The following is a 22,420-nucleotide window of genomic DNA, read 5'->3' on the forward strand; positions in this document are numbered from 1 at the left end:
ATACGGATTTGAAAGGACCTTCAGATCATCCAGTTCCAACCCCCTGCCATGGGCAGGAACACCTTCCACTAGAGCAGGTTGTTCAATGCCCTGTCCAACCTAGCCATGAACACTGCCAAGGACCCTGAGGTAGGTGCTGGAAGCAGGCTGAATAAGAGTTTAATCTTTGCTTGGTCTGTTATGATACCTTATCCTGTGGCTTCAGACATTAAACTTGTGCAAGCCAGGGAGGTGATGCACACTTACACATGCAAACAAAGTGGGACAGACAAAGAGATAATGTGCTTAATGATGAAATGTGAAAAGGGGAATGTCTTTCCCTCACACTCAGCCTGGTTTACAAAGGTCTCTCTGCCACACCAGAAGACTCTCTGCTCTTTGATGTGTTCTACTGCGAGGATGAACATGCTGGAGGTTTCATTTTTTTTCTCTGAAGCTGCAGGCCACAGATGAAAAGCTGAGATCAAGAGGTCCAAATGCTGAGTCAGGGGTTTATTTTTGCTGTTTCTTTAGAAACACCTCACCCAACTTCCCTTGGAAAAGAAAGGAGAAGCTTAGAAAAGCAGTACTGCTTTGTTCTCCCCCTGCCACAATGTATATATTGACACTGACAATTTTAAAGGACTTTTGGGAGGGAGGCTACATGGTCTCTGGGGACACTTTCCTTAAAAACATCAGAGAATTTGGCTTATATTTGTGTGACTGTTGGCATCTGGCTCCTAGATTTATGCTTCCAGAGAAATTCCAAAGATGACTTGGAAAAGTCAAATGCAGTGGGCCAAGGGTGTAATTTCCTAAACCTTCAGCAGGCAACTATCAGCTAAGTTATATATTATGAAGAACAGGGTCTATTGACACAGGATTCTCCATGAATTTACAGATGTAAATTGCATAGGTGAAATACCACTTTAATTTGTTTTCCATGTAATTGTGTGCATTACCTTCCTCACTGACTTACTAATGCAGTAAGAACTTTTGAGGGGTGGTGGTACAGATGTAAGAATGCAGACTGTAACAGAACTCCAGTTGCAATGTTGTCTCTGGAAAAACTACTGTTTTTTGAACACGAAAGGACACACAGTTTTCGTATAGCTTTGCAGTGACATCTGAAAAGATGCCCCTCCTGTTATTTCGAGACAGTAAGGAGAAGAGACACCAGGAGACGGGGGAAGGATTGCTTCCTCCTTTAAGATAGGAGCTGGACTTCTTTTGAGTTATTTGGCATTGAGTCAGGAGATAAAAATACAGCATCTAGATGAATCAGTGACCTCTTGTATGATCATGGTAGCTGTGGTAGATGGTTGGGCATGAAGAGCCTGGAACTACACATCTTCTCCATGTTCTCATCAAGAAACTTTGAATCTTTAACAAAGATGCAAGACAAGGCTGGAATCACTGTGTTGAGGATGTCTCCAGAGGGAAGACTCTCCCTCACACTTTAAGTAATAGCACCATGTCCTATACCAATGTCTCAGAGTCCCAGGTACCTGTGAAGCATCAGTTAAGTATGACCTTGCTGGGACCCAAATCAGACAACTTCAGCTTTCCCACACAGCTTGGAACAATCTGTTTCACAAACCCAGCTAACCCCTTTGCAAAACACATTTAAATGCCATTTCTTTCACTTGCCAACATGCACCCATTGAACACACAAGCTGTGCTTCAGGAGCAAGGAGAACAAAAGCATCACTCCAAGATGCTTACAGGCATTTGTTGGAATAAAATGTTCCATAGAAGGACCAATACCTTCTCCATTATGCATCCTTTTTGATAGCATCAGAATAAGATCCTGGTTTAAATGCACAGGAATGGCGTGGCTTCAGCAGTTACACAGCTATTCTGTGTGCTCTGGGAAAGGGGACATCAACAGATTGCAAAATGGGAAAGTCTCTCTGGATGCTGCAAACAAACATGTTACGTAATTGGGCCTTTTGGGAACTGAAAGAAGGTCTCCAGAAGATCAGGGCCCTCACAGCACTTACTAATTTTACTGGAACTTACCAGCAGTTTAATAATAGAGGCTTTTACATGGTTTTCTTTTATCGTTGTGTCCCCCTGCACTGCCCTACCTTTGTTGCTAGTGCCCCACAAAAACACAACGCATCTTACCCTCTTTTATCAAGCTGATTGATACAGCCTAGAATGGCAAAGAGGCACTAAACACCTTTAGAAAGGGAAGCAAAACCATCTCTTGGCCACCAAAGCATGGGAAATCCTCAAGGTTTAGAACTCAACTGAATCAAATATGCTGGGGAATTGCACCATTCTACATAGCTGCATTTTAGCTGAAGGACAGCGCTAACAAGGAATGACATAGCAAAAGGGCTTTAGCTCTATAATCCACATACTGTGCTAGCATATATCTTTACTCCCATTAGAGCAAATTCTTCCAAGGGATGATGCCTGTAAGCAGCACTTCAGCTTCAGGACTATACTGCACTTTTGCTGGAGGGCTGTCCTAAACTTGTGCCCTGGCAAACAGACATGCAGGGAATTTTCTGCAAGTCAGTTGTACCATTCTATACCTGAACGTAGACTGTAGCAGCCAAGCTTTAGATGAGTACCTACCGCCTTTCAGGCACATGAATAGACTGCAATTTCTACAACCAGTTTCATCCTTCTCGCAGGAAAATGAAGTATGTGCATGTCCTCTCCTACGTGAATGCGTGAATGAAGCAAGCCTCTTGGTCAACATATGGCCCTGCAGTTGCCACCTCTTTTCACCCCATTCCCCAAGCCCTGATCTGTACCAGGCTGCTAACTCCTAAAGTGGTGCTTCCCATGTACCATCCCTCCCAGTGATTCCAGGGAGAGATAGTTTAAAGGCAATAGAGAGATGATGCAAAGCCCTGGCATCTGCACAGAAAAAACACCCTCGGGTTTCTAAGAAAGCTGTTTTCCCCCTGTTTCTTGCTTGCTGTGCACATGCTGACAGCCAGTAAGAAAAGGAGGGAGGAGGCTTGCCGGCATGTGGAGGGCACATCAGCACACCCCGGGAGGCCAGGCAGTAGCGCCGGCAGGATGTGGTCAGCCTCTTCCCAGAACACCCGTTGGTTACTGGGCTGTTGGCAAAAGGCAGCAGTGAACAGATTAGTGGAGGAAAGGCCACCAGCAGAGGCACAGCACAGAGGGTCCTGGTGCAAAGCCTGGGAGAAGACACCACTGTCGCACTGCAAAATGCCCCATCACAGCCTGAGCACCAACAGACAGGTGACACTACCTGTCTTGAATGAAGGAAAACACAGAGGTCCTGGCCAGAGTGATGGATCCAAGACATGGGGAAGCCTAAGCGCCTCTGAGCCCTCTGTGGTTCTGTGTTTAGCCTGCCATGTAAACATGTCACATCCCAGGGGAACCGAGATCAGACTTCAAAGTCTTCCTGCCAGTAGCCCAGTTTTGCTAGTGCCGAGCGACCTGGTTAAAAAGTAAAGAGCCTTCCGGGGGTATCCTTATAGCCTAGTTCATTGCACCTCTGCAGGCAACTCCCTGCTTCCCCAAAATGAAAAATGCCAAGAACTGCATTCCTTGCTACTACGGTTATCATTCTGGAGCCAGGAACAATGGCGTATCATGTGCTCTCGACCCTTGTGTGAGCAACATGCATATTCTGGCCTCCGGATTGCTGGAGCTGTGAAGTTCTTGCTCAGTTTTTCCTGAGAAGTCAAACCCCCAACTTGTCTAACTAATATCCTTCCTGAGAACTACGAAGCGTTTTTTTTCTCTCCCCCTACTTCAAGAAGTTTTATGATTCCTTCTTTTGCTTCATTCTCCCTGTGAATGCAGAGCAAGTAACAGAACATAAGGCTTTCTCTCGTCAACCATCATGGGTCTGTCTCAGCTGTTAAGAGACCAATTGTATGATATGCAACACCCAAGCTAACATTTACTTCTCCCTTGACACAGCAGTGCCCTTTATCAGGGACGGCTCCAAGTTCTACGCAGTGGTTTTGTGTTACAGAGTCTACTGCTGGCAGGGACTGATGTACAGACACAGACTTCACTATAGGAAGAGCCTGAGGCTGGAACAATGCAACTCCCAATCCTCACTCCTCCCAGAGCCCCAGCTGGGCAAGGAAATATCTTCACAGCATATCCAAGGATAGATGTTTTCTATCATGATTTACTGGGCTAATTTATATGCTCCACATAATGTAATAAAGCAGGGTACAGCGCTAATTTTTCCACCATCCACCTAACAACAGTCAGGATTAGCTTCCAACAGCTTTCAGCCTCTTTATCATTTGCAAGCAGCCAAATGTAGCTGCAGTTGCATCCTAACCATGAGGCTTCTCTGCATGACAGTACTATTTCAGGACATGCATTGGCCAGTGATAAAGAACTGCAGACTTTAGAAGAGTACGAGGTGAAGTTACCTTCACCAAAGCCCTGAACAGAGCATCAGTAGAACAGGCTGTGACCCAGTTTCAGATGACCTGACTTTCAACAGGCAAGGGGAAGTAGGTACCACAATTCATACATTCAGTTTTGGCCCTTCACAAGATAGATCCTTGTGACTGGACGGTAACAGCCAGCTCGGTTTTGTTCTCTACTGCACTGTAGAGCTGAGGCCAAAGAGATCTGCTCGGCACATGTGAGAAGCTGGGCTCACAAACCAGTCCAACCTTGCTGCTGCTGGAAGAGTGGAGTGCCCCTGAGAAGGCATCACTCTCTGGTCTGTTACCAAGGCAGGAATGCAGCATTTCAGGCTCCCCAAAGCACATAAGGCCATTCATGGCTTTCTGTAATGCACTTGTACCCAAACACCTCCAGTGCAGCTCTGGGAGCCATGTGCATTTAATGTCAGGAGAACCAGAGACTGTAAGTAACAAATAAAACCTTCACTTACACTATTTCATCATTCTGGAACTCCAGCTCCCCACAGGTGTCTTCAAAGTCCTCTCCTCCACCTTTGGCTGAGCCTTCTATGGTTTTGTAGGGCACAATAACATTTCCTCGTGCACCAGAGGTTCGCAACACTTTCACTTCCATGGTCCCCACACTTTCACTGATGTGCATTACTGGCTCCTCAAAAGTGAAGATGCCAGCATGGTCATCATCAAAGATGGTGACGGTGGCAGTAGATGGTGATCCCAGGCAGGCAAGCGTTGAGACACGACTGGCCTCAAGAATGGCCTCATCTGAGGCCTCAGTGCTCACACGGACGTTACTGAGATGAACCAGGAAGTTCTCATCCTCCTCAAATATGTCATCATCGATTATGCCAACACGGATTTCCTTCTGGGTCTCTCCAGGCTTGAAGACCACTGTCCCTTCAGTGAACTCATAGTCAGAGCCAGCATTGGCCGTCCCATCCTCTGTCCGGAAGTCCACGTACACTGTGTTGGTCAAGTCACCTCCCCGGCGAATGATGGTCAAGGCGACCGTGCCACAGTTCTCCAGACACTGGTAGGTCCCCTGCTCAAAGTAGAGCTTGCTGATGGGATCGTTTTCTGCCACCTCGCTATTGACCTCATGCATGCTGACAGCTTTGCGGGCCTGGTCTGCAGCATGTCTCTTCAAGATGTTGCCAGCTCCTGTCATGAGCCGAGTAGCCTGAATGCGGTAAAAGGCCCTGCTCTTTTGCTGCTGGCTCAGGACCTGGTAGTTGGCCAACTCGATAAGCTGTTCAATTTCCTTGTCGGGGTGCTTCTGTTTCAGCTCCTTCAGGATCCGAGCCATTTCCCTCCTGGCTTCCTCATCGTCCTGGTCTTTCTCATCTACCTCCAACACCAGTGTCCCATCCAAAAAGTTCTCCACATGAGAGTTAGCAACCTTTCCATCCATCTCGATATCAGCTTTGGAGGAGGGCCGGTCACCCTCATGCTCAATGATCATGCCTCTCTGTTTGCCGGCTCGGTATTTCTTGTAGACGTACTTGTAAAATAAAAGCCTCCTGTCAGCTATCCAGGCAAACACCACACAAATGGGGAAGAAGAAGAAGGTGAGCAAGCCTTCCCAAACCTCCACAATCCCAGGAGAAGACACAGATAAAATAATGTAAAGCCAAGTGTAGGCAAAGATGCTCCAGGCCGCTGTAACAAAAAACACTCTCAAGTGCTTGATCTTCCTTATCTCTCCATCTGGAACCACATAAACACAGATCGCAATGATGACAAACATGTTAAAAGCAGCACTCCCCACAATTGTGCTTGGTCCCAAGTCTCCTGCCGTGAAGCCGTGGCCACACACTTCAATAACAGACAGGAGAATCTCAGGGGCAGACGAGCCCAAGGCCATTAGTGTGAGGTTGGAAACGGTCTCATTCCAGATCCTCACTGTGGTTTTGCTGGTCTCGCCGTTGGGCTTCTTGATGGTTATTTCCCTCTCTTGGGACGTAATGACTTCGATGGAGGACATGAAGCGGTCAGCAATGATGGATACTCCCAGGAACATGTACACCATTGCTACAAAATATACCGTTGCCCGAGCAATTTTGTCACCGAATGAGGGGTCTTGCGGTTCCCATATTGGTAAAATCACACCCTTTTTGCAGATGTATGAGCCAGTGCACTCCTCGGTGTCGTTCACTGGCAATTCGCTGGGGCCCTCCGCATGTATGCCATCTGCATGGAAGAGCAACACCAGCACAACGCTCAGGAGTTGGAAGCTCACTGGGAAGGTGGGTGGGTGAGTTGCTTGCGACATGGCCGCTTCCACAGAACAGGTCCCAGATGTCCTCAGCCTGCAGAGACAAAAGTAAAGATCATTAAGTGAGGCTCACCAGAGTGAACAGATTTTTCCTCTACAGCCTGTTTATTTCTCATCTTTCCAAACATATAATCAGCTTACCCTGTTACTCAAGAAGACACATCTGATGAGCCCATTTGTGTTATTACCACAGTTTTCCACGTACACATCATCTAGTTCAGTTATCTGAACAACGACTGATTCAGATGCTACCAGTGGGCCATCACCTTCCCCCTTTAGCTACTAAGATGTTTAATGCCACTCTCTTTCTCTTCACTGAAAGCCTATTTGTTCAATTGCATTTTCTTGTTTCTCATCTAATTAAAGCCTATCATTCTGCTTCACAGATGGCAGAAGTGTTTCCCATTTCAAAATTACAATGCACTCACTCACTGGTGTTCAGGGCAAGAGCAGGAGAGGAGAGGGAAATCTATTATCCCCCCTTGTTTAAAAAAAAAAAAAAAAAGTTTCTATTTTTGCCATTTTTAGTCACTGTAAACTATGTATTTCACAGCCTTTTCTTGCTCACAATCCTCCCAGGCATCTACTCCACATCAGAAATCTGCACAAAGTGAGCTCAAGCCCTGGCAAAACCTTATTCTTAACAGTAACTTGGTCATAAGGTGCACCATAAGGGCAGTCTTTAATTAATGATTTTGGAGCCATTCCTTCCACAGTGCATCACTTTGCACCTTCCTGAAACTGGAAAGAACCCCATATGCATCCAAGCCTGGCTGTCTTGGCATGCTTCAAGAGGAAACCTGTTCCTGTGCTTTTTTCCCACTAGGTCAGCTTTGACGTCTTCCCCTTCAAGGGCCTTTCTCACTCCATTTACAACATCAGTCAACAGGCACAACAGCAGTACTTGCCCTTCTCCTGTCCCAGGATTTTCCAGCAGTGTAGAGGAGCTGTTAAAGAGGTTTGCAGTTAGTTAACAGTGCATAAACTGACTGAACAGATGCCTTTAGTGCAAAAAACTGAGCATGCTCAGTGCTACATTCTCAATTTTACTAGGCAATAAAAGCCAGATTCCTAGTTATTAAAGCAGTTTTTTTTCTCCTCAAGGAGAGCCTTTGCCATGCTTCTCCAATACAAGTTAATTTAATCACATGGTCTCTATGAAGAGAGGAAAATGAGTACATCAATACCTTCAATTTCCTGGAGAATACAAAAGGCTGAAATGGTTTTTGCTCATAAAAAACATACCCCAGAAAGGAAAAATAAAAATGAAAGGTTTCAGCCATGAAAGGTTTCAACTTCTAACAGAAGGATGGTATTCCCAAGCCCATATCAGAGATGGGACACAAGCAGAAGATCCAGTCAATGCCTCCCAAAGCCCAGCCTCCGCAATTCCTGGCAAGTCTCACCCTACCATTTGCCATCTGCCTGGTCTCCAGCAAACACAATGCCAGGTCTGACAGCTGCATGCAGTGGGAGACACAGACCAACCCATCCATGCTAAAGGCAGTACCCAGCAACAGCATCCCAGCTGTCACCTGGGCCCCATCACAGCGAGGGTGACGCAAGCAGGATGGCTAAGCACACCTTCCCTCTTCCTTCTTAAGAAGTGCTTGTTTCACAGCACAGCTGGGAACCAGGCTGGCTCTTCACCATGAAACAGCTACACCCATGCTGCATTGCTGACTGCAGAAGTACAGGCCTGCCACCATTCCTGGGGAGAAGCATTTACCCTCCTGAACAGCACCAACATCTACTTGAAGAAAAGCACCTAGTCACCACGACACATCTCCTTATCCCCCATGACACAGAAATCACCCTTCCTCATCAGGACAGGGGCGTATTACACAGGGAGAGGGCTGCACACAAGTGAAGAACTCTCTGGAAGAATCAATGGGAACCACCCTACACCCATGTTACAGGACCTACTCCACAAAGAGACATCGTAATAATGGATCAAATCCCTCTCCTCCATTCGTTTTATTTAAGGATACTGTAGTGGTATTATCGGGCTGGAAGAATAGTACTGAGAATTTACCAAGACAGTTTTGTACAAATGGCATTATACAAATGAAATTTCCAAGTTCTTCTGCCTTGCCCCTACCACCCCCAATTTTCTAATTAAGAAAAAGGTACACAGAGCAGGAAGCAAACAAACCAGAGAACTGGGTGATAAGAACAGATAAAATGAACAAGAAGCACCAAGTCTCTTGTATGAAGGCAGATTTAAAAGAAATGAGTTGTTTGCAGTTGTAGCTGTTAATGCTATAAAAAGCTCTAGTGCTGGCGTGAGAACCCTCAACATTGCTCCCTTGATCACAGTCCCTGGGTACCTCCTGCTTCCCAGAACTCAGGCAGTAGGCATAGCTAACAAATCTGAAGTAAAAAACTGAAACATGATGTTAAAGAAGAGTACCTTGTTACAGGCTATTTGGTGAATAGCTGAGTTGAAACAGATGTGTGTTCATGGTCACTGAAGTTTAGCCAATTAGTCACCCAACATCTGTACTCCTGTGTTTCACACTGCTCCAAACCAAGTCTCGGAGACATTTGATAAAGGAGCTGTCAAACAGAAGCCGACTTGGTATCTACTCTGTTTACTCTAGATAGCTCCTAAGTGTAGTTGGGTTTTGATTTGTTTTTAATTTAAATATGTAGGTTTAAAAAAGACTTAGTGTGGGCATAAAATATTACTCAGCTGCATGGGTCTTCATCCTCTCCTTCTAAAGGGTAGTAGTTTCAACAGAAAACTCAAGAGCATCCACCTGCCCTTGTTCAGTTAATTTTCTCCCTGTGGCATGTCATATCCTTGCACATGTACAATTATTCAGATCAACCAGGCATTGTGAAATCCCCTTGGCAAGAAGAGGAAACAGATGGTTCTAGAGAATATATTATGCTTTGGGTCACTGATTTAGGTCAGAAAGATAGGAGAGTCCCATCACACTTTGGACCATCTCTACAGTCTTAAAAGGGTTTGAGCACTGGAAGTCTCAGCCAGCAAAAAAAAGACAGCCACTAAATCAGATTAATAAGGCACTTCAAGATTATTTGCCATGCTCCTCCCTTTCAACCATTCTAGTATAAGTCTGTCTGGTTTTTTGGGGGGTGATTTTTCTTTTGGGGTTTGTTTGATCTTTTTTTCTAATCAAGCCCCATATTACATTAAACAGGAGGGAAAGAGACATCTGAGCAATCCATCTTTCTGGCCTTCCCATCCACCTCTCCATGTACAAACAACATTTTTCCCTCTGGTGGCAGGAGATAAGAAGCATGGAACTTTTCTGGAGAGTTCAGAAGGGTGGGGAAAGGCTGAAGCTTTGGAAGAGAAACCCACCAGCCTTGGCAATGTGCTGGGACCCTTCTTTGAGCAGCAGCAGCATCCTCCAACTCTCTGTTGGACTTTCTCCAGCATTTTGTGGCAGAGTCATCAAGGAAGATTCACATACCCTCACCAGCTTTTCTACGGGTTAAAACTTAAACAGGGGAAGTTTAGATTGGATATAAGGAAGAAATTCTTTACTGTGAGGGTGGTGAAGCACTGGAATGGGTTGCCCAGGGAAGTTGTGAATGCTCCATCCCTGGCAGTGTTCAAGGCCAGGTTGGACAGAGCCTTGGGTGACATGGTTTAGTGTGAGGTGTCCCTGCCCATGGCAGGAGGGTTGAAACTGGATGATCTTAAGGTCCTTTCCAACCCTAACTATTCTATGATTCTATGATACTTGGACCAATTCACAATGAGTGTTATTAACACCGGACTCGGGAATTACAGAAGGCTAGAAGATGTTTGGCCCCAGCATGCTGTTTGTATACACACAATCAGAGCGCGACACTAAAAATATCTCTGAGAAGCAGCTGCTATAAGATTAGCAGAATTTCTTTATTTGTAGAATCCAAAATAAACACTTTAGTCCTCAGAGACCCTCTTTCACTGCATTTGCATAGGGTCTCAGCCCATGGTCAGCCCACTGCTGCAGGCACAGGGTTAGGAATATTCCCAGTAAAATCATTCCTATTATTCTCTAATGAGAAGCAAGGCTACCAGAATGCCAGCCCTCTGTCCAAACCCAACTTTGTTAGCTTTTCATTAAGGTGGCTCAATTGCATTTCCCATCCCAGCCATCAACAATAAAAGCAAATGTGGTAGCTGATTCACAGCATGCGAGGTTAGCAGCCCGGCAAACACTGCCTGCCACAGTGCTCGTGGCCTCCCCATCACTCCCCCAATGCCTCTTGGCTTAGATTTATCACAGCAGCACCGTGCAGGGGTTCAAGCTGCTCTTATGCTCAGTGCTAGCAAATGTGTGTGGTGAAGGGTCCCAAACCACCACCCTAGGCCAGAAAAACCTTGCCCATAATCACTACCCCCTGCCCAGGGATAGCACCCAGAGCCCTTTTCAGCACCAAAGGAACCAGGTTGTCCTGGGGATCCCTGGAACAGGCTGCCTGAGAACTTTCAAAGGGAGCTGGAGCTAAACAGGAGAGCCAGGTCCTAATGTATGCTCTCCTGAAGCAGTAGCTGTGCTACCATGGACAAGCTCCCTCGAGGGTTCTAGCAGTTGGTTTTGCACAGTCATGGAAGAAAACCTTCAAGAGGCTACATGGCTCTTCGGGGAGTAGATCCAGCTCCTGGCCAAGGATTTCTGGTCCAGCCTTTATGCCAACCCTTGGTGTTGTCAAACACCATGAGGGCAGTACCTGCCCACATTGACACACATTTCCTTGCTGGGCATGGGGAGCTCTAGATTTTATGGACCGGTAGGACAGAGCTCCTGCTGCCAGCTTGTGCTCCAGGCCTCCAGCTCAGGAGCTGCCAGATAGGGAGAAAACATCCTTTAGACTCTGCCCTAACCTTTCCCTGGCAGCAACACTTTCAGGCTGGCTGGTTGCTGTATGTGAAGTGAGCCTAGAAGCTGCTCTATGTTTCAGCAAAGCACAGCTTTTCCTTTGCAGCAGCCTCCCCAAAGTCCAATCTCCATTTGGGTACTTCACCCTTGAAATATCCACTGTAAGACCCTTGCAGTTATTTTCCTACGCCTTTGTATCGCATGCAGTTTTATGACCATCTGCAACAAACTAGTAGCACCATTATTTTTCAGAGTACTGAAGAAACACTGCTAGCCCAGACTCTTTATTACACAAGAAGGTTTGGGAGGGAAGGAAACGGCCTGGGCTCACAAGGAATGAGTGGCCGCAGAAAGAGAGAATTTCCACAGTGATTTTTTTCCACAGCCTTCAACAGAAAACCCAGACAGAGAACTGCAACTCAGCAGTGTTCACACCATTACAGCCACCACCGATGCCAGCCAACGGTGACGACCCCACTGAGATATCAGATTCGTAATAGCCATCGTTACTGTGAATTTACTGCCAGCTTGCATGGTAAAGGGTGTCCCCACAGCCCTGTCACTGGTGTGCAGGAGGTAGGAGCAGCCCCCTGTCCCCACAGGGTGACTGCTGGGTTGTTGAGGGGCAGAAGGAAGTTTGCCGTTCACATGAGAGCAGCTGCTTTTTGACATGCTGTGGGGACATGACCAGGACCATGTTGCAACACTGCGGGGACTCCCAGCCAGCTCTTCCCCATCCCACAGTCAGAGACAGACAGAGAGGAGCTAGTGAGGGTGCTTCGCTGCTCAAAACCCCCTTTGCTGCTGCAGGAGCAGAAGAAAGATAGAAAGATGGTCTCTCTTCAGCTAGAGGGGCCAAAAACTTTGACAAGGAAGAAGCTAGCAGCTGCTGCAAGGCACAGCTAGCCTGCAAGCTAGAGAGACAGAGCCTTCAAACAAGACAGCTACTCACTCCTCTGCCAGTGTCCCTGATGAAGACAGCAACCCCCAAGTGAGATGACAGGCTCTCCAAGTGTGTGTGTCATCCCCGCTTCACAGCAAGAATGGCTGTTTCAAGTTATGTGCCCCTATGCTTCTACCCCAAGGTCAAACCTTAAGTCTCCAAGTCACAGCACCCCTTTCCCAGTTTCTTTTGCAGGAGAACACCTAAGAGTCTACCGCAAGTAATAACCAGCCTTTCCCGAGGGAAGCACTGCGCACCTCACCTCCACGGGTGGGATTCATACCCGCTGCCCCATTTCCAGAGGGCTAGCAAACCTCTCCTCTCCTGCTGACCCTCCCTGGCCATGCCAAAGCCTGTAGACCTGTGCCTTATTGAAAGCAGCAATTGGCTTCACAGCAGGGCAACTTAAGCAAAGCCTGCAGTGGGAAAAGACATGACGGTGGGGTTAAAAAAAGAAGCCCAAGCAAATTGTCTGGTGTCTGACCATCAATCAGTAAACCAGCCAAGAGCCTGCGTCCAGCTTCCTACAGACAAGGGACACAAAATGGATTCCAGCAGCCCTGAAAGGTACAGAGTGGTTGGAGATTTGTCAGGGCAGCCACAGGCTCTGCTAGCTTCACTTATGATCTTGATGCTGAGCTGTGGCACACCTCTGGTAAAAAGCAGCTCCTGTCAGCTGTGATTTTTACCCATTAAAAGAAGAGTATCCTACTGCCATGCTGGCTGTGCATCCGGACCCGTGGAGGAAAGCTACTATGTCCAAATACCATTTTGCCACTCAGGGCTGCACAGTGTGACAGCACTTTAAACACAGCTTGGAAAACCCTTGGCTCACAGCCCTGCTCTGACTCTGCCCAGCTCCTTCTCCCTTCCACCCAGTCTTGCTACCCCAGAACAGACACAGCCTGTTGGTAACCCTGCCTATGACCCTCTACATCTTCACATCAGGAGAACGATGTTCAGGCCAACAGCACTCTCATTGCGTTAGTACAAAAAACCCATTAAAACCTTTCCAGATATAGTCAGAGGCACAAGCCCTCCATGAAGCCAATCAAGTAAAATACACACCAGGCCACCCTCTTTTCTGTAAAGGGCATAAAAGAGAACAATTATCAGTGTGCAACTGATTTTTCCAAGTATCCTACCTCTTCAATGAAACATCCTATCTCCTCCCACAATTTCCCCAGCAACTTTCCAAAATAAACATAAATAGAGAAAATAAAACATCCTCGAGATAAAATTTTCAGCCAGATTGGATGGATTTGGGGGCAGCTTGTAAAGACAGAGCTTGAAAGTGTTTGTCAGGGAATTCCAGCCTTGTTTTTTTAATGTGTGGAGACCAAACGGCAAGTCGTCCCTTTGCCCCAGGATTCAAGATCTCAGCAAGGAAAATGTCAGGAAATGAGAACCAAAGGAGAAATATTTTCTAGGGTCATATTTTAATTTATTTATTTTTATACATACATATATATATATATATCTCCTCTCCTACTCACTGCTCTTTCCAGACTAGTTCTTTGTCCCTGCCACCTGCTTTTGTCCTCGTCTTTATTAAGCAGCATCAGCCGCTTTTCGATTATTCCTCCTGGGCTGTTAATGCCTTCCTCTGCCTGCAGATCTCCCCTGCTGGTTTAAGCAAGGTGCTATCTTCCTGTTCTCCAAGAGCCACCTCTGAGGCTGCCCTGCAGACAGACTCCCTCTGCGTTCTCAGGGTAGCCCTTCACCTCCCTGTGCTCTGTGTCTTCCTCTGTAAAACGGGAAGAGCACCTCCTCTGAGTGTTGGGGAATAAAACAGTGTTAATAAGCCTGAGGCTCCTGGGTAGCCTGGAAGGAAGCATCTGCCCAGAGATATCCCATAGGGGCCAGGAGAGATGAATTAGCAGGCCTGTTGCTGTCTGCCTGTGTCCACTCTTCCCTCTGGGTCCAGTTTTGCACTTGGTTTGTAGCTGTGTGTGGGTCCCCTGTGCAGTGGGATGCTCTCCTGGGCTCTGTGGGAAGGAGGAACAGAAAGCTTCAAGGGAGCAGAGGCAAGTCAGCAACCCCATATTCTTGCACCCATCCAGGGATGAAGAGGTGGGAGACATCCCTGGGAGTGTGTGTGTAGTAAGGCTGAGGTGAATACAGGTTGTGGACCTGGGTGATTTGGACATGGTCCTAGACAGGAGGTGAGCAGATTAGTTTGGGCTGGAGACCCACCCTGGCACGCTCCGTCAGTCAGCTGGGTGCCTTGTCCTGGCTGGTGAAGGGTGGTAAAAGGAGAGTCTCCATCCAGAGGTACAGTTCTTGAACTGCTGACTCTAGAGGGAGCTGAACCCTAGTGCCGAGCAGATGCTCAGCTCTTAAAACCACCACATCTCAGGAAAGGGAGCCTAACCCACGTGTTTCCCAGGTCTTGGCTGCTTATCTCAAAAGCAAGATTTAACCACCTGTCCCTCCTGCCCAGTGTTCCCCACCTTCTCTGTTTCCCCAGGAGCTCCTTGCAGCAGCAAATCTCACCTCTATTAATCAGCCAGGTTTCCTTAGGAAGCCAGGCATATGAATTCAGTTTCCACCTCTGCCTGCCTTTTCAGATTGCTCTCCCTAATTTCAGTTAAAATCACTAGAGGAATAGAGATAGCAGAGAAAGCTAAGTTCCTACAAGCTGCCTGAAAATAGCTGGAGAGATAGCACTCACACCCTTGGTGAGAGAAAAGCCAGTCAGTGAGCTCAGCCTATATTGGATGCCAGATTCCCAATGGCACAGCACACTGAGCACCCTGCAGCAGACCCAGTATTTGCACAGCTGTGGGCACCAATGTCCATGAGCTGGGAGTACATGTATATCACGGCACCCTGAGACTGAACAGAGCTCCAGGTTTTTCACTGTACTGGTTACAAGGAGAGCCAGTATTGCATGCCATGTGTGTTGTCTATGACCAGCCTGTTGGTTGGTTGCCCAGTGATGCTCATGCCTGGGGCACACTAGGCTTTATTATAGGATCTGAGTTTCATTAGGATGATGGAGAAGAGTGGCTTTTCCCTGGTAAGCCAGCAGGACTGTATCCCCCCCTCAAAAAAATATCTCCAGCAGAAAACCACATTCTGTCCTAGGTGTAAGACTGGAACATTGCAACCCAGACAATGCTGAGCAGATCAGGACAATACTAAAGGCCCAAACAGGCAGAGAAATGGCTGTGCCTTTATGGCATCATGCAAGGTGCTGTGAAGACTCCCAAGAACTCCAACATGAGCCAGCTTCATGCTTTGCCATGTACAGAAGTGCCAGGAGAGCAAACTACGTACAGCCTGGCCAGCTGCAGAACAGTGAATATTGAACTCTCGGGAGCAGTTCACAGCCAGAAGATCACAAAAAGCTTAGGGAAAGTGGGGGAGAGAGAAGCAAGCAAAGTTTTATCAGCTTAAAAGTGCGTTACTCAGTGTTGGCGTTCAGGGATGCTGAGCACAAAGAGTACCTCCAGTCTCCTCAAACATCTGCAACACAAACCCTGCTACAGAGGAAGCTTTGAGCAGCGTGGTTCCCCAGCACTGGCTTAGGAGCTGTTTATGCCTCCAGAGAAGCAAAGCTGGTGGGGTATAAGAGGAGTTAGGCAGTGCATCAACTTTCCTGGGGAGACAGTGGTGGGGGTTCATGATAATGGCTCTAGAAATGCTGAGTTATTTCCCTATTTGGGCTAAATACCTCTGCTGGAAAATGGGCAAAGCTGCTATTGAAGAACCAATCAGAAGGAAAAGGGGAGAAAGAAACATTTATCAGATGCACCCAGAGGAACACAAATGCCTTTCTTTGGTGATGTCCACTGCCCCAGCCAAAGTGATATAGCACAGCTCTTTTTTCCCTGGCCGCCATCAACATGCAAGTGTCCAAGCTTCCCTTTTCTAAATAAGTGTGCACCTCTTCCCTTTGTGCTGGTGAGAAAAAGCACATGAATGCTTGGGCAGGTGTTGGGAGAGTGCGCAGAGAACCCCAGCCTGTCTCAGCCCCCATTTCCATTGCCTGGCTCGTGGATGTCCAACGTCTGGGACTGGAGACACAGCATCCTGCGAAGCGCAAGCAGAGGAGCCCTGAAATCACTCGCACCCACATGCCTGTGACCTTGTGGTTTTACTACAGCTTTCATTTTTAGACTCCAGTTCTCCCTAGTGCTTGCTGCATTTCTGCAACGTTTTGGCAGTTGGCTCTCGCCCTGGAGACAGAGCTGAGTGTGGGGAAGCAACAAGGCTACGGTTAAAGAATTAAACTCTAGATGACAGAAGAGCCCCAGCCATGCTTCCACCTAGACAAAGCCTACGTGATGAGTGCAGTTTAATGCCAGCCCTTAACAACACATGCTGGTCGGGACGAAAACGGGAATTTCATCGTGGCTGCAGGTGGCTCCGGCCGCTCAGCTCGGAAACCGTTTCAAGGCAGAAAGCCCGGGGCTGGAGAAAAAGCAGCCCTGCCTGGAGGCACGAACAGCCACGCCGGGCGGAGGCACCGCTCTCCGCCGCGTCGTGCTGGCGAAGATGCCCGTAAGCCCCCCGAGGGGAGCCGCTTTGCTCCCGCATCCTTCCCATCCCCACCTGCCCAGCAATGCCCGGCCCCAGGGGTAGAGGAGGAGGCAGCCCCCCGTCGCAGCCGCGCCTCCTGTCGCGACATATTGCGATTGGCCGGCGGGGGAGGGGGGCGAGCCCCACCGTCTTCCCAAAGGTGCCATGCCTGGGCTGGAAAACGCATTCCCGAGGCCGGAGGGAGCGGGAAGCATCCTACCCCCTCCTCCCCATCATCTCCCACACGGCTCCTGGCCCCCCATCCCTCCTCCCTCCATCCTCCCCGACACCACGGACCCCAGTGTAGAAACCGGTGTCGGGGCCGGGCTGGGTCCGGCCGGTCGCGGTCCTACCTGTCGGAGGGCGGGGGGTGCAGGAGCGGGCGCCCGGGGGCCGGCTCAGCAGCGGCGAGGCATCGCGGTGGGACGAGGGGCGGGTGCCGGAGCCCCGGTGCGCGGCTGCGGCGCGGCGGCGGCGGGCGGGAGAGAGGGAGGGAGAGAAGGAGGAAGGGAGGGATGGAGGGAGAGATGGAGGGAGCGCGCGCGCACGCACACACACAGCCCCGGGGATGCGCTCAGCCGGCCCGCCCCGCAGGCAGCCTCCCCTCCCTCCGCATCCCGGAGAGAGAAACCCGCCGTCCCTCCTCCGCGGTGGCAGCTTCAACCCCCCTCCTGCTCCTGCTCCTGCTGCCGCTGCTGCTGCTGCTGGAAATTTTTCCCTATTTCCTCCTCGGAGCGAAGGACTTTGAAAGGCAGGGCTGGATGCGGACCCACCCCCAGCAGCCCTGCCCGCCCTGCCTGGGGCAGCCCCCAGCCCTGCCCTGACTGCCCCCTGTGCTGCCCTGGACAGTCCCCACTGATGCTCTGCCTGCCCTCAGCCGTGGCTCGTCGCATCCTCCCAGCCAGGCCAAGCCCGTCCCCACTTGTGAGTGAGCCCTGCGAGAGGTAGCGAGAAGAGAAGCAAGAAGGGGGGTGTCTTGCTGTGTCTGTCATTGTGCCCCACTGTTGCCCATGGTTGCTATGGGGAGGTAGGAGCATCCCAAGGAGCCTTAGGTTGTGGTTCACTCCCCAGTCGCATCACCAGTGTTGTGGTGTTCGCAAAGGACAGTGCAGGCAACGGGGTGACAAACAAGGGGCATTTGGGGCCCTCCTGGGAACTGACCCCACATCTGGCTATGTGCAGGTCAGCTCCTTGAACCCACAGAGCCTCCTGTTCTGCAAGGGAAAGTTCATCAGTGTTGGGGAGATCCTGCAGAAAGCCAGCAGCCTGGCACAAAATGAGTTGCTTACACCTCAGGCTGGCCTAAGTGTCCTTCCTGGGGGCAATTCCCCTTTCACCATGCCTGAATGAGTCCTCCACCCACTGCTGGCTCCAGCAAGGAGCAGATGAACCCATTGTCCCACCCTCCAGGCAAAATTCTGTCTTTAAGAACTTAAAATAGGACCAAAGCTAATAACTCACACACTGGTAGTTGCAAATACCCAGTGACCTTCAGTAGCCCTCTACACCCATATCCTCAGGTGCAATAAGAACCATGGAGAAGCAGAGCCATTATACTAGCTCCTGCACCCTCTTACATCTTCTCTGTCTTATCTTGTCAGCTGTGCCTGTAATTTTTGTCACCACTGGCAAGACAGCAAGTCAGAATTTTACCTTTGGCTTTCAGTTGTTCTTTTCATCCTCTCACTCCTTTCATTATTTTTTTTTTATTTAATTAAAAAAAAAAACCACCCAAACTCAAAAGATGTCTGCATCATCATGTCCTTCTGAGATGGGAAACTAAACTTCTCTGTTCAAGATGAGGTGTAAGATGTGGAAAACACCACAAAACTCTTTCGTAAAGCACTTTGTGATGAACTGACCAACCAAAACCACAGCTACTTGTTATTAGACTGGCAGCTGTTAGTGATATTACTTAGCTTTGGTTTCACTTTAAGAGCTTATTACCTACACATGGGATGAAAGGCATTTCCAAATATGGATTTGGTTTAGGAAAAACCCATGGTTTGTGTCCAGTAGCTAACTCTGATTGTCTGTCTCACCTCTTTTGATTTAAAATTCTTTAGAGAAGGGATAAAGTTGCATCTGGCCATATGTGGTACTTTCATGGGACTCAATTCTCCCAGCAGGGCTGCTGATATAAAATGAGCTCAATTTAATGTGTAGACAATCCACAGTGCTACTCTCTGATCAGGGCCAGAGCAGAGCAGTGGATGTGTACCAGTGGCATTTGGTTTGGCAGTGGCTGCAGGATGCAAGACTGATGCAAGTCAACAAGATGTCATAGCAAATGGACAGTGTGAGCAGAAGAGAATGCTCACACTATCCAACACAGGTTGGACAATAATTTGTTGTTTGCTGCAACAAAGGTTGCAGCAAACACAATCCCTGCTGTTGCTTTTCACCCTGCACACTGAAACGTAATCACTGCAATAGTAAGCAGTGGAACTCAGAGTTCAATTAGCTGTCAGCCATGAAGTTCTCCATAAAGCTCCCCCTCTCCCTCAGTTATGTTGCTGACCTACTTCCCAGCTCTTTCACTGAATATAGTACCAAACTCCTCTGGAACTCTAAGACATTAACTCTACTAATGGGGATCCACTGGTGAGCTTCTCTCTGAAGATCCAGCACATCCCCAGTTCACTTCTCTCTGCAGCTTGCAGTGTATGTTCCTGCTTCCAGTGCCTCCTGCTGAAACCCTCAGAAAGCTTGCTTCAGGTGAGTGATTTCTGTGACCTTTGAGGGGAGCTGAAAGAAACAAGAGTTTCTCAGTGTATGTGGTGATGCTCATTAGTCCATATAAATAAACCCTTTTTATCACCCTGCCTTAATGGCACTGGAACAGAAAGGGTGAAGCAGAGATGCAGCATTATCCCATCTGCACCTGAGAGCAGCTTTCATATTGAAGTGACTGGTTAGGAGGGATATGACTTTGGAAGGCTGGGAGAAGGTGAAGACCACTCCCCAGTCCCTCACACCCATTTCCACGCACATTCAGACTTACATCTTTCACAGCCTCCAAGAGAAAGGTGAGGCTGGGCTCTGAAAGAAAGAGTGGAAGTCTGGGAGTAGGGAAGACAGTGAGCCCAAATGGTGAGAGGAGATACTGTGTTATAGGGCTGCTCCACACTGCAATGGCTGTGGTTCATATGGCTTTTTCTCAGGCAAGCTAGCTGAAGTGGGAGCTGTAACAGCACAGAGCTCTGCATGGGCTCTGAGATCTGCTGGTGAAGCTGAGCAAATGTTCCTGTATTCTGCTGGGTGCTCCAGGCAGAAATGCAACAAGACTGCTCATGTCCTGACACAGCAAGTTTGTTGTCGTGTGGGCATACCCATGCTTCATCATGACTGCAGCCTAAGCTATGGTGGGAGAGGCAGTGGTTTGCTCTGGTTGCTTTTCCTTACCTGTCTCTCTTTGCAGCCATGTAAGTGAACACCTACCATTGCAAACTCACTTACAACCACTAATTAGTAGTCTCACAATCATGGAGATTCTCATGCCAGTACTAACGAATGGTTCATTCATTCATTCATGCACACCCACAGCTTGCTATGACAGCAGCCTGCATCTCTCTGCAGTTGCTGGGGGAGGTTTTAGGGTATTGTCTACATATGCTGAGCAGAAAGACAATTCCTCCCTGCAAAGAATGGGGTTAGTGGACTGTGATGTCTCAAGCACTGGAAAGAATAGCGCAGGCCAGTTCTCTGCCCAGTGCCTTGTGAAAAAAAGATATTTGAGCTCCTGCACATTTTAGAGAAAGGGGAAAAGAAAAAACCCTCAGTATTTCTTGCTTAAAAATATCCTGCCTTATATTCCCTATAAGAGACAAGTGGTCAGGACAAGGTCAGTCTTCAGCTCAGCCACAGCATGTTCACTTCTGAGCAGCTGTGCCACCACTCTTTCTTGGCCTGTCTGGAACACATCCACCATGGGATGCTTTGGTTTCTGCTCTAGCTTCTGCAGGTTCAGATAATGCTGGAGGATAACCAGTGAATCCTCATTGGTTATTTATATCTGGTCATTGTTTTCCTTGAGTCCCTCAGGAGATGGCAAAGAGACCCTGCAGGAGCAGATGGGATGTCACCTCTGGCTTGCCACCCATCTGTCTTTGCTGCTCACTGCAGCAGACTTGAGGATGAGCCCACTGAACCTTCTCTGGCTCTCCTCTGCATGTTCTTGGCAGAGACCCGAAGATCCCTGAGAGTGGTGTTTCTAAAAAAGATGCTCAAAAATATAGTTTCCAACAGTTTGAGCATTCTCTTTTACTGTCACCTTTGAAACTGCCTTTGCTCTTTGGAGAATAAATTTAGAAATGTGGTGGATGGAGTGGGACATAGCAGTGAATATGAAGGGCAATTCAGTGTGCTGGACAGCACACACGTCTTTTTAAGCTCTCCAGGCAGTGCCTCCTTAGTTGTTTCCAAGTAGCTGGTACAGTCTGAGTCCTGATGACCCCAGGAAGGTCTAAATGCATGACAGTTGTCCATTGGCCAGCCGGAAGTCTTGGGTGTGGAAGGTGTTTTCTATCCCTGTAAAACCGAGAGTAAAGCCTATACCCCAGGGAGACGGCAGTGCTCAATGGGATGTTTTGGCACACCAATGAAAAATCAGTAGCATAAGGTTTGCTCCCACTGCAATGCTTTGGAAGCCCAGAGAGGTAACTGAAGAAACCATGCTTATGCTGCTTTTGAGCTTTTTCCCAAGTACTTGCCCCACGCTACGTTTTATGCAGGTTTAAACAATAAATCCATAGCACTAATGGATGAGCATAGCGTTTAACAGCTTGTGAGAGAGTTTTCCTGGAAGAAGACTGGCATTGACTGGCCAATTTTGCAGAGCTTTGCTTGTCTGTGGCAGACAGAGAAGAGTATTTGCACTGGAAACCACCTGCCATGTGGGTGTTGAAAGCAGAGCTTGTTAGAGGGGCTGGGCATGAATTTAGGGAGCTTGGGAATGGGGATAGTTGCATGTATTTTGCAAACATTTACTGGACGAAAGAAGCCATATGCTCTTCAAATTCTGCTTCAGAATCTCACTTTTCTTTTGGAAAAACAACCAACCAACCAAACCTGCTTTCTGGTCATCAGGGATATACAGGGAAAATGCAATATATGTGTGCAGAATGACTTCAGTGCCTGGGCTTAATGTAAGAGATGTAAAAGGTGCAAACTGTCTTCTTACTCTTCTCAAAGGAGTAGAAACTCAGCAGCCTTCTGACAGCTGTCATTTGTCTCAAGAGCAGTGCATGTAATGTTGGCATCTCACTCCCATCCCATTTCACAGGCAAAAACCAGTTCCTAGCCTGTGTCACTGGAAAACGAAGGACCAGATGTCACCTGCTGAACTGCCTGTCCCTTAGCATCTTTTCCCACTAAAACCAACAAAGCTTTTTGCTGTTACAAAACTGCATAATACAGGAATTAAAAATGCAGGTGCAAGGTCAACTTAAATGCATTT

General features: G+C 48.1%; 1 protein-coding gene across 7 annotated transcripts in view; it reads right to left on the reverse strand.

Annotated features, from left to right (window-relative positions):
* Positions 1-17,515, reverse strand: part of SLC8A1 (solute carrier family 8 member A1) — a 113,666-nt gene extending 96,151 nt beyond the window's left edge. For 5 of the 7 annotated variants that reach the window (XM_057396915.1, XM_057396913.1, XM_057396911.1 and 2 more), the window contains exons 1-2: positions 17,316-17,393; positions 4,847-6,682 (exon numbers count right to left, since the gene is read on the reverse strand). In XM_057396915.1, coding sequence (XP_057252898.1) covers positions 4,847-6,645 — 1,799 coding nt within the window. In that variant the 5' untranslated portion in view covers positions 6,646-6,682; positions 17,316-17,393. Of the gene's footprint in view, positions 1-4,846; positions 6,683-17,315 lie in introns of all 7 variants that reach the window. The other 2 variants (XM_057396916.1, XM_057396912.1) reach the window with 2 other exon arrangements.
* Between the last annotated feature and the right edge of the window lie 4,905 nt (positions 17,516-22,420).

The sequence above is a fragment of the Pezoporus wallicus genome, unplaced genomic scaffold (assembly GCF_028554395.1).
Source record: "Pezoporus wallicus isolate ANWC-B61680 ecotype Strahan unplaced genomic scaffold, APGP_CSIRO_Pwel_v1 contig_7265, whole genome shotgun sequence".
Classification (NCBI taxonomy): domain Eukaryota; kingdom Metazoa; phylum Chordata; class Aves; order Psittaciformes; family Psittacidae; genus Pezoporus; species Pezoporus wallicus.